At 50.6% G+C, this 11,463-nt stretch overlaps 1 protein-coding gene across 3 annotated transcripts; it reads right to left on the bottom strand.

Moving 5' to 3' along the window:
- Nucleotides 1–6,457: 6,457 nt before the first annotated feature.
- Nucleotides 6,458–10,538, bottom strand: LOC122385543. 3 transcript variants are annotated; one of them, XM_043373887.1, is made up of 4 exons: nt 10,397–10,494; nt 9,861–9,951; nt 9,089–9,202; nt 6,458–8,685 (listed from the first exon to the last, which is right to left on the bottom strand). In XM_043373887.1, the coding sequence occupies exon 4, from the start codon at nt 8,614–8,616 to the stop codon at nt 8,080–8,082; it is 537 nt and encodes a 178-aa protein (XP_043229822.1). In that variant the 5' UTR covers nt 8,617–8,685; nt 9,089–9,202; nt 9,861–9,951; nt 10,397–10,494; the 3' UTR covers nt 6,458–8,079. The 3 variants fall into 3 exon arrangements, with proteins under 3 accessions (XP_043229822.1, XP_043229821.1, XP_043229823.1); XM_043373886.1 differs by having other exon boundaries at nt 9,861–10,538; XM_043373888.1 differs by lacking the exon at nt 9,861–9,951 and having other exon boundaries at nt 10,397–10,523.
- Between the last annotated feature and the right edge of the window lie 925 nt (nt 10,539–11,463).

Raw genomic sequence — 11,463 nt, 5'->3', positions numbered from 1 at the left:
GCACCCTTATTTTGGCGATCAGACAAAACGCTTGAGGCACTTTTGACGCGCCCCTTCCTTTAAGGGCTGATTAAGGGGTAAGGGGTAGGATGCACACATCTGGAACCCAAGGCTGCGGCTACATATTGACCCGAGGAATCGATTGCGACCCTTATTTTGGCGATCAGACAAACGCTTGAGGCACTTTTGACGCGCCCCTTCCTTAAGGGCTGATTAAGGGGTAAGGGGGTAGGATGCACACATCTGGAACCCAAGGCTGCGGCTAGAAATTGACCCGAGGAATCGATTGCCGCCCTTATTTTGGCGATCAGACGAATCCTTGAGGCACTTTTGACGGCCCCTTTCTTAAGGGCCGATTAAGAGGTAAGGGGTAAGATGCACACATCTGGAACCCGAGGCTGCGGCTAGATATTCACCCGAGAAATCTATTGCCGCCCTTATTTTGGCGATCAGACGAACCCTTGAGGCATTTTTGACGCGCCCCTTCCTTTAAGGGCCGATTAAGAGGTAAGGGGTAAGATGCACACATCTGGAACCCGACGCTGCGACTAGATATTGACCCGAGAAATCGATTGCCGCCCTTATTTTGGCGATCAGACGAACCCTTGAGGCACTTTTGACGCGCCCCTTCCTTTAAGGGCCGATAAAGGGGTAAGGGGTAAGATGCACACATCTGCAACCCAAGGCTGCGGCTAGATATTGACCCGAGGAATCGATTGCCGCCCTTATTTTGGCGATCAGACGAACCCTTGAGGCACTTTTGACGCGCCCCTTCCTTGAAGGGCCGATTAAGAGGTAAGGGGTAAGATGCACACATCTGGAACCCAAGGCCGCGGCTAGATATTGACCCGAAAAATCGATTACCGCCCTTATTTTGGCGATCAGACGAACCCTTGAGGCACTTTTGACGCGTCCCTTCCTTTAAGGGTCAATTAAAGGGTAAGGGGTAAGAGCTAGGGCTAAATAAAGGTCATATTCTTGCTCCCCGTCCCCCAATTGACCTGATATGAGTTTTTGAAGTGATTCTGAATCCGAAGTTGTATTCGTTGCTGTTGCTGACGCTAACTTCACGGACATCAATAAACGTGACCTTGATTAGTTTCAACCTTGGCGCCGGCGGAGAAGGTGTAAGCCAGCGCTACCGTTACCGGGTAGGGTAGGGTAGGGTAGGGTAGGTTAGTGTAGGGTAGTGTAGGGGTAGGGTAGGGGCAGGGTAGTGTAGGGGTAGGGTAGGGTAGGGTAGGGGTAGGGTAGGTTAGGGTAGGGTAGGGTAGGGTAGGGTAGGGTAGGGTAGGGTAGGGTAGGGTAGGGTAGGGTAGGGTAGGGCAGGGTAGGGTAGGGTATAGGGTAGGTTAGGGTAATGTAAGGGTAGGGTAGGGTAGGGTAGGGTAGGGTAGGGTAGGGTAGGGCAGGGTAGGGTAGGGTATAGGGTAGGTTAGGGTAATGTAAGGGTAGGGTAGGGTAGGGTAGGGTAGGGTAGGGGTAGGGGTAGGGTAGGGTAGGGTAGGGTAGGGCAGGACAGGGCAGGGCAGGGTAGGGTAGGGTAGGGGTAGGGTAGTGTAAGGTAGGGTATGGTAGGGTAGGGTAGGGTAGGATAGGGTAGGGTAGTGTAAGGGTAGGGTAGGGTAGTGTAAGGGTAGGGTAGGGTTGAATTGAGTAACATCCTAACTTACAAAGGGCTCGAACAACTCGCATGCATCACCATCATGCTTTACAGTTCAATCAAAAGCAGTTACCCAGTTCTACACAAATAATACCAATAAAAATGCAAGTTTCTACACCCAAACTAATGCATCCGTTAATCATACGTATCAAAACATACAGTTATCGCGTAAACCTGTATTCCAGTTATCACTAATAGATAATTAATTAATCTGCAATCGCAGATTGCAGGCAAAAGTAAATCAAATATGTTCAGGTTAAGTGATTATGCATTAGATACATAACCACTTAACCTGAACCCTCGCCGGCACTGGCCATTTAACGTCCTTCGACTGCACAAGGAGGGTTGGTACGATCCCCACTTCCCCCCTCGCGTTTGGCCCCTGATCGAGCTAGAGCTTCGCGGAAACACGAGCGTGCTACCCGTCACGAGACGAAGCCGATGATACCCCATTTTAAGGTCCTAGGTCATCGTTTGATCTTCCAGGTCAACCGATTCCAGTCAATGACCCAAAAGTCGGGAAAATCGGGACCTGTTAAAAAGTCGTGAAGTGTGCCTGCTGTGGGGTTTTTCGGGGTGCTAACCACGAACATCGTGTCAGTTTTTATCACAGATGATGTCTTGAAGCATTTAGACCAGGTCGGGTTGGGGCAGGTCGTAGGGGTTGTGACGAGGATTCGTAGTACGTGTCAACCGCCTCTGACAGCTTCATAACATGTTACGAAATTACCGAAACTGCTTCGTAAATGTTCAAATGGTTGCTAAATTCGAATCCAGCTCCAAAAACTGGCCTAGAAACATGTAGAACTCGAAAAAGTGAACCGAGTTCACCAAAGGTCATTGATCTGACCTGACCTTCAGGTGACCTTGACATCCACCCTTATGCATGGGAACAACATCAAATCACATGTTTGAACGTTTGAAACCACGAAAAGATTGTAATAATGCGCGGCTAATGCGAGCCGACATACGCCGAATCGCGATTCCGGCCAAACATGGTCTCAGAAAGAAGGTCACAGGTCAAAGGTCATTTGGGTCAGGGTCATGATATTTTCAAGGTAGGTGTAAAATTGACCAATGCGGGAGTACGGAAAGTTTCGTCGCGATCGGCCGCTTTTTACGAGGGTTATTTGCGATAATTCTTAGGAGGGATTGCATCAACATGCAATCGTCAACTATCGAAACCGTGGTTTCAAACGCCGGCGAGGTTTTGGATTTAGTTTCGCCCGTAACCTCTCCTAAGACATTGCCTACGGCACTGCACTGCTTCGCCACGAGAAACATGGTGATGTCATTATTCATAGTTGAATGGCATTTGTTGGACAGCATCCTTGAAATATTCGTGCGTTTTGTTTTTCCCCCACCCCAAAAATAAAAAACAAAACTAATATCAATCAATCATACACACAAAGGCAAAACAAAATTGGCCGGGCTCGGGCTGCCTGCGGACAGCCACGGCGACGAGCTGTAATCCGTTGCATCCGTCGACCGCGATAGTCGACGGTTTCATGCTCACGTGGCCCGACTAGACGAGCCGTTTGACGCGCTGGGGCGCGGCAGTGAGCCGGAACATCCGGGAGCTCTGGTCGCGCCTGGTGCAGCCCTGCGGGCCCGAGGCTAGATGCTCGGCGCTGGCCGTAGGACAGTTCCGCGCGACGACGACCTGTCAGTCCCGCCCCTCACCCCTTACCCCACCCCCCGCGGTGCCAGTGGCAGGCAGACAGACACACAGACCGCAGACCGGGGACGGTGTGAGCGCCCTTGGCTCAGGCAGGGGCGTTTTCAGCAGCAAAAAGATGGACATTCTCAACAACAGAAATGCGGTGCAGATCATTCAATGAGTGTCGGTTGCCTTATTCGTAATTTTAATCTCACCAGCTTCGGAGTCTCACAGTCAATATGATTCGCCGAATTTGCCGATGGTACCTTGTTGATTTGGTGAGTTGGGTGAGAGGAAAATTGAGAATAAGACAGCTGACATTCCAATTAGCAGATGGGCCGAGTGATTTTTCAATCAACCCAATCAAAAACAGTTTGTTTCGGAACTAAGCTTCATCGATCACCGTGAATGGCATTTGCCGAATTTGCCTATGATACATGAACGTGTTTGGTTTTTGGTCTCTAGCTTTGCCATAATTTGTTCGACCCCTAAGATGAAATAATGAGCGTGTAGGAAACTCTATTATGTACGGAACCCGCGTCAGTCAGAGTTGTTGGATTACTTCCCTAATCTCCAAAAATCGGTCAAAGTTGACAGGGTAACGAAGCCTTTTAATGTACGCATGTGGCAGGTCACCAATAATCACAATGATGACTTGAGCGGTGAGACCTGGTTGAATTGGTGAGTTGGGCGAGAGGAAAATTGAGAATAAGGCAGCTGACATTCCTATTAGCAGATGCGCTGAGGGATTCTTCAGTCAAACTATTCATACACAGTTTGTTTCGGAACTGAAACTTGCCGATCACCGCCAATGGGCTTTGCCGACTTTGCCGACTTTGCCGAACGTGTTTGGTTTTTGGTCTCTAACTTTGCCATAATTTGTTCCGCCCCTAATATGAAATAATGAGCGTGTAGGACACTCAATTATGTACGGAACCCGCGTCAGTCAGTGTTGCTAGATTACTTCCCTAATCTCCAAAAATCGGTCAAAGTTGACAGAGTAACGAACCTTTTAACACGCGTAGTGGAAGGGGGGGGGCGGATTTCGCCCACCCCTCCTGTTTTCGCTAAAAACTCGCGCCGCAAACCTAATATTGATGTGAAATTTCAGCTACCTGTGCAGAATTGAATTGCAGATCTTCTCGTGCAAGAAATAAGAAAATCGGCTCACAACTTTTCTACTAATAGCGGTGTAAAGTCAAACAACCGGCCACTGCCAGCCGTTGCGCGCGCGCCGCCCGCCTGAATTGTAGACTGTGCCGGGGCGGGATGGTCCCGTCTTTACATCGCGCTCGTTACCGCTGATTACATTGGATTCGCTTAAGATTTTGTGTGAAGACTAAGAAATGTACAAGCAATCTTCTGGTCCATAAATTTTGAAAATCGACAGATAAAAATTTGAATTATGAGTGTGTAAACACAAAATTGTGATTGCCGCGTTTCCCGCGTCGGCCGCCGATCCCGCTCCAGCCGGCGACATCTTACCCTTAGCAGGCAACTAACTGCCATATTTATTGTTGGATTAACTAGAAATTCACCATACATAATCACAATCAGTCTGTCTGAGCTATCAGTCTGTCAATCCTTACGGTGTCCGGGAGTTGTCCCGTGTTGAGTCAAATTAAGCCGCAACTGAGCATCCTTCATAATCCGTGATCCCGGTATGGCGGGAAACCTTAGCCAATCGGAGTGCCCAGATGGGTTGTCATGCCAACGGTTGCTTGGCAACGACTCAGAGTAGGGAGTCGGGGCTCCGGAGAGCTTGAGACAGCTTAGGACAGAGTGATGGGATGTCTTCTCGTAACGGCCAAACACCCCCCATTTCCGCTTATGTCTACACCACGGGCCACCACAGGCGGAGCAGCGCCGCACACAATGCAGCGAGCCGAGAGGCCGTGGCGACCTCTGCAGTCCATATCGCCAACCACTAGCCAGACATCTGGCTGGGCTGAATGGCTCCACGGACGGTGGTGACCTCTGCAGTCCATATTGCCAACCACCCGTCCGACAGGGCGTGGGCCGCCGGGAGACGTATATACAGGGATCTCTGGGCTCGGAGAGGACGCCTTCATATGGACGCAGTGCTTCTCACTCCGAGTCCACGATCAACTTCCTGCGATCTTCTGCCATACGATCTTCTGCTCAGACTGCTTTACGATCTTTTGTCCGGTTACCGTTAAATGGAGAACCTACGCTCACCTAAAACGTCCTGCCACCTAGCAGATATACTGAGAACTAGTATCTACCCAGAGGGAGTGATGATTAAATCAACAGCCTACCAAGTAGGTTAGTTAGGTGCTGCCAAGGCCGTATATAGGAGGTAACAGCATTTCGCGTTTGTTTACTTTTGCTCAGCTGACGAAAATGACGTCACTGACTTTCTGAAGCTCGAGGCCGTCATTCGGCTATTGCGTAAGAGCATCTTCAAAAACTTCAAAACATCGGGGAAAATACGTCGATTTCATCGATTTTTTCGTTCAATGATACTTAAGAGCGACTTGTGAACACATGTTATTCGTTTAAAATTTCGAAACTGTCTTATACATACTCCCGACAATCACAATCATGCAAGGTAATGCACTATGAAAATCCACGGCAGAGCTGGGCTAATGTCGGTCGGCAGGGAGCCAGGGATCGTTATCCGCGTATGTTTGTCCAGGTTGTCTAGGTCCGGCCGAGAGGCTATGCAGCGCCGCGGAGACGTTCAGACGGTTGTTGTTCCTGCTGCGTGGCAGCGGCGTGCCTCCCTCGGACCTGATCTACGAGCCGTGCGCCGAGCCCGGGGACGATCCGACCGACAGCGCGAGAGCGAGTGCGGCGTGGCGGCCATGGTCAGCTCGCCGGCGTCGGGCGCCCACCACTCGGTGGGCTCGGTGCGCCGCACACGCCACACCGTGTGCATCTGCATACTCCTCTGCTGGTCATAGGCGACGCACAGCGCCGGCCGCCGGCACACGCACACCACCCACACCGGCTGTTCGTGGCCAGAGACGGCTCACAGCTGCCTATCCTGATGATGTGCGGCGCGACGTCGTCTGGTGGGTGGAACAGGGAAAACAGCGTCGGCAGATTGTCCTCTGTGACATGTCCCAGGGGTAGGAACCTTAGTGGATAGTCACCAGATGTCTCTGAGGGAGCACAGCAGTCACCATACGGTGATCTATTAGACTGTCAGTGTCCTCAAGAATTCAAGATCACCAAACGGCCAGTTTGGCCAATCACAACACCGTGCCGAAAAGTGACGCCGATGGATGAAGTACCCTACCACAGTACCCTCTAGATCACAGGCATCAGAATACTAGGATTGAAGTACAACATCGGTCAGCCGCGCCCGCCTCGGGCATCATTCGTGATGACGTCCACATCAGGCCGCGGAAAACATCACGGACGGTCATAGCACATTACAAATAGTAAGTAGAACTAGGAACTGCTTCAACAGAACGAAACTCAATCAACATCAAAAGCATTTCACAGCTTTCAGTATCACAAACCGTAGTGTGAAACAGTTCACCGTGTTCACAGCAGAGACAACATCTGTAAGAAACTACTCATCTCTAATAACAATCTCTATGTAATGTCCACCTGGCTGGACACACGAGTCACATCCGAACCTCCCAAGCTCATCACCTGACCAGATGAGAAACCCTCTCCAGACACACCGTCCCGTCCCTTCTGAACCGGTTCCCGGCCCTGGCGACATCAGGGCCGGCCCGACCCGTTCCCTGTACTATCTGGCTCTGGCAATGGCACTGAGCGTCCAGTAGGTTGAACATTAGAATGTCAGGGTGTCACCACCATCGCCCCTTCCCTCTGCGACTCACTGCCACTCCCCCTCCTCCCCAGTTCACTAGACCCGCCGCGGGTTAGCCGCCCTGTGGCGTGGCACCGGCAGGGGCGGACTCAGCCGAACTCGTCCAGTAGATCTCCCGCCCGTGTGCCGTCCGTCCGGTGGAGAGGCCGACAGGACCGGGCATCTCTCTCGGTAGTCGCCTGCCCAGCTACCCGGTCGGCACCGCTGACTGAACCTCCAGCGCCGCCTCCACCGCTACTGTGTACACCCTCCTTCCGCAACGATGGAGACAGGTACACCAGCTGGACCACCGACTCCCGCGCACAGTCCAGCAGCGAGGTCTGTCCAGCCCCGTCTGTCGGCGGTTCACTGAACCTCCAGAGACGGCCGCACTTGAGTCCATGCCCTCGCTGATCCGAGAAACATCTAGGTGAGCAGAGTCATCAGCTGAGTGACTGTCACTAGAGGTCCTGCCACCGTTACACTTACGACCCCCCACCGGAGCCAGTACCAGATGTCGAACTAGGTAGGCTGTTGAAGCAGCGCACGGCCGCGGCTGACTCCGATATCACTCGGCTGGAACTCTCGTCCTCGGCGTGCCGCTGCTCGGCACGGCGGGGCGAGACAGCGACCGCAGCAACCACCCCACCGTCTCAGAGTCACTCACCCCGACCGGCTCCGAGTCACGCGACTCAATCATTCAACACTCGCCCATCACCCGTCTCACTCGCCCATCACCCGTCGAGAATCACCCGTCGCGCCACTACACCGGCCGCACACACGAGGAGCGCACCGACCGGCCCCATCCGGCCAATGTCAGCCGGCCAACTGGCGGGGTCACAAGTTGGCAGGCGGCCAGGCGCCGCCGCTCTGTCCAAACAGAAGTATGCACATTGCACATCCTATAATGTCCGAAGGCAACGTGCCGACCGACGGCCTCGTCTGCGTAGGAGGTGAGCGCACCGACTACCGCTTGCTCTTCGCGTGTTGGGCTAGCTTCCTCAGCTGGTACTTTTCCGCTTCAGCTGCTGCTCGAGCGGTGTTGAGCCAGCGGAGTCGCAGGTGCAGCCGCGTGCTTGCCAGCTTCCTGGCGATTCGCTCGTCCAGCCCTGGAGCTCGGGCGAGCACGCAGTCTGTCAGGCGCTTCACGATGCCAGGCGTCTTGACCGCGGTCGGCCCCATCACGTCACTGAACGTGTCGTTGAAATCTTCCACCACGCCCATCCACCACTGGCTGGGGACGTAGAGGCTGCCGCGGCTGATTGTCTCCAGCCAGCGGCTCGGTACGGACGCTGGCGCCAGAGAAGACGAGGTCGGTTGGCCGAGGTCGCCGCGGATCTGCCGGCATTTGAATGCCACATAGCCGGCCACGAACGCGAGCGCCTCGCGGTTGACGCCGAGTTCAGCGGTCCGCGGTCGAGTATTGGATGGCCCGGCCTCTTCTGTGTCCGGACTGTTGTCCTCGTGAGCAGGAGGGGCGGGTGGCAGAGGCGGCTGGCCCATCGCCGACTGGTAGGCGGCCTCCCATTGCTCGTGCTGCTCGGCAGCCTCCTCGTCTGCTGGATCGCGAAGCTGAAACGAGACAATGCATCAATTACGATTGATTCAGAGTATATGGCCGATCTGGTTTCTCACTACCGTGATGACGAGTTTCTTACGTATCGCTGGGTAGGAGACAAACATTGTTTATTGTTTATTCACTGTATCGCCGACAGACATAATCCACTTAGAGGCGAAGTCAGTAGTTAAAACACTGTAGCTCACGCTAAAATAAATACTACATCAGAGCTCGATGATATAAGTGTGTGTAAACATGCAAGCATATCTAAAAATAACAGTACTTATAAGAGTAAAGGTGAAATTTAACTTTAAATTTAATGGTGAAATTTAAAGGTGAAACCGATTATATTAATATGTTCACGAGTCTGAAATAAGGATTTAAATTTGATGAAACATAGGACATAGGTAGTATTACCTGCTGTCGCTGCCACTGATCTCCATCTGTCCAGGCCCTTGTTCAAGAAGCTGTTTCACCACCACCCTCTCCTTCCTCTGCTCGAGTCGGCCTCCCCTGGTGTCATCTCCTGGCCTAAACAAACAGAGATAGAACATCTATTTTAGATTACAATAAAAATGAAACACCTTTAGCCTGACAGCAAAATGTGGCAGATTTAAACAAGATCTGAATAATGCAGACATCAGAACAGGGCAGGTTTCAGAATTCAGGGATGTCAGGGCAAAAGGGAGAAGATCTGAGGCAGAAAAATGGGAAAAGAAGTAGGAAGCTTGAGTATCTCTGCAGGGTCCGGGCAGAGGAGATCAGTGCACATTGGGTGCGATTTTGTGCTTTCAGCCCAGAACAGTGTCAAGCTCCCTGCCATATTTGCAGACTGATCCCTCAGTACAGATGAACCACAAAAACTGGGCCCTGTTCTTGAGCACCCATGAGGTAGCTACCTACTGTGAAAGTTGAAACTTACAAAATTGTGAAATTGACGGTGAACCAGGAATGATGTCAAGGAAATTAAGAAAGTGGGAGGGGCATGTGATATGATATCAACAGGCTGTAATGAGCCTATGTGCCTCAGTGGTGGAAACAATCCCAACTGCAGGCACGGCATGCATCTTATTCTAACGACAAAAGAACACAAAGAAAAAAACCTGACGTACAACCATATTCATAAAAGCTAATACTCAAACTACCTTATCATGGGCAACATGAGTTTTAACATTTAATAAAAACACACCTTGACAGTGATGAGGCTGAGGGTAGGTTCCTTGAAGGGATGGCATCTGGTTTCAGTGAAGGCTTCACATTTGGCATCAGAGTTCTCTTGACTAGATATGATGGATCATAGTCAGTCTCATTCGCGATTCGCGAAGGAGCGAATCAAACAGTACCGTGACAGCCGGTACTGAACTGATACCGCACAGCTTATCACATCTAGAATTTTTCCTCCCCCAACTCCAAGCAGACGCACTACCCCAATCCCCTGCGGTCCATCTCTCAGCGCCCAGCGTAACCAGGGGAATTGGCGCGTCTCTTTCCTACACGGTTTCCTGCCTCTCCTCATGCACTGGTGAGTCAAGGAAACCCAACAGGTGAGTTGAACAGGTGAGTCAACAAAGTGTTCAGAGCACACAACAGCGTTTTTTTTTACATTGAATTGATCTTGGCGGTAACACCTATGCACCCACGCAGCCTGGACTTCGGGATTCTTTGGAAATCTAAAAAATGAGGCTTCAGTTTTCTTGTTCGACCAACCTCCACTCCAGACCTTACATGTAGCTACAGCACAGGCTGGCGTCTTGATTCAGTTATCTAAAATAAAATCTTACATTTTAAAGCATCACAATCTCAAAACAACATCAATCATTGAAATGACAACATGCATATTTCTGCAGAAAAATTCAAATCGGTTCATGTCACACACGCGCCATATACGCAGAAGACTTGTTAAGCTGCCTTAAACAGCTGCAAAATAACTCACTTTGTGCTTAAGTTACTGCTACGCTTTATCGCAGAAACCAAGTAAAACAATACACTAGTATCTTTAGACAATGTGAAAAACGCACAATTCAATCGATTTGGACCAAAAACTGCGAAATTTATTTACCAAAGCCCTCAGAAAACGGGAAAGAAGCGGAAACGCAGTGACGTCATATGGGCCGGAGTGCACCGCCGGAGCCTTCCCTATGGCTCAACATAAAGTCGGAAGCCACCTAGCGGACATACTGAGAATTAGTGCTCATCCAGAGGGAGCAGCGAATACATCGACCACTTTATAACGCCAAGGAGGTGCTGCCACCTACCGGCGGTACTCCAAACTAGTGGTTGACCAGAGGGAGCGGTGGTTTGCTTCAATGTTGGTTGATACGATTTTAGGACTAAAGTACGTATCGCTAAAGTACGTAGGACAAAAGTACGTATGCAAATGTTCGTACGCAAATATACGTAGGCGATAAAGTTCGTATGCCAAAAGTACGTACGCAAATGTTCGTACGCAAAAGTACGTATGCAAAAGTACGTTGTGCATAAAGTACGTATGTCAAAAGTACGTACGCAAATGTTCGTACGCAAAAGTACGTATGAAAAAGTACGTAGTGCATAAAGTACGTATGCCAAAAGTACGTACGCAAATGTTCGTACGCAAAAGTTCGTATGCAAAAGTACGTAGTGTAAAAAGTACGTATGCCAAAAGTACGTACGGTTCGTATGCCAAAGTACGTAGTGTATAAAGTACGTAAGCTAGAAGTAGGGTATAGTAGTGTAAGTTGAGCCACTTTTTCTTTATTGCTGCTCTGTTGCCATACTACAGGGATCTCATGATAAATTCATATACCAAATAA

This window comes from Amphibalanus amphitrite, unplaced genomic scaffold, assembly GCF_019059575.1.
Source record: "Amphibalanus amphitrite isolate SeventyFive unplaced genomic scaffold, NRLGWU_Aamphi_draft 000221F_arrow, whole genome shotgun sequence".
In the NCBI taxonomy this organism is placed as follows: Eukaryota; Metazoa; Arthropoda; class Thecostraca; order Balanomorpha; family Balanidae; genus Amphibalanus; species Amphibalanus amphitrite.
This window is presented reverse-complemented; position numbering and strand designations above follow the sequence as displayed.

Excerpts from the sequence above, each read along its gene's own strand:
- LOC122385543 (XM_043373886.1), bottom strand. The coding sequence starts at position 8,616 with ATGGGCCAGCCGCCTCTGCCACCCGCCCCTCCTGCTCACGAGGACAAC.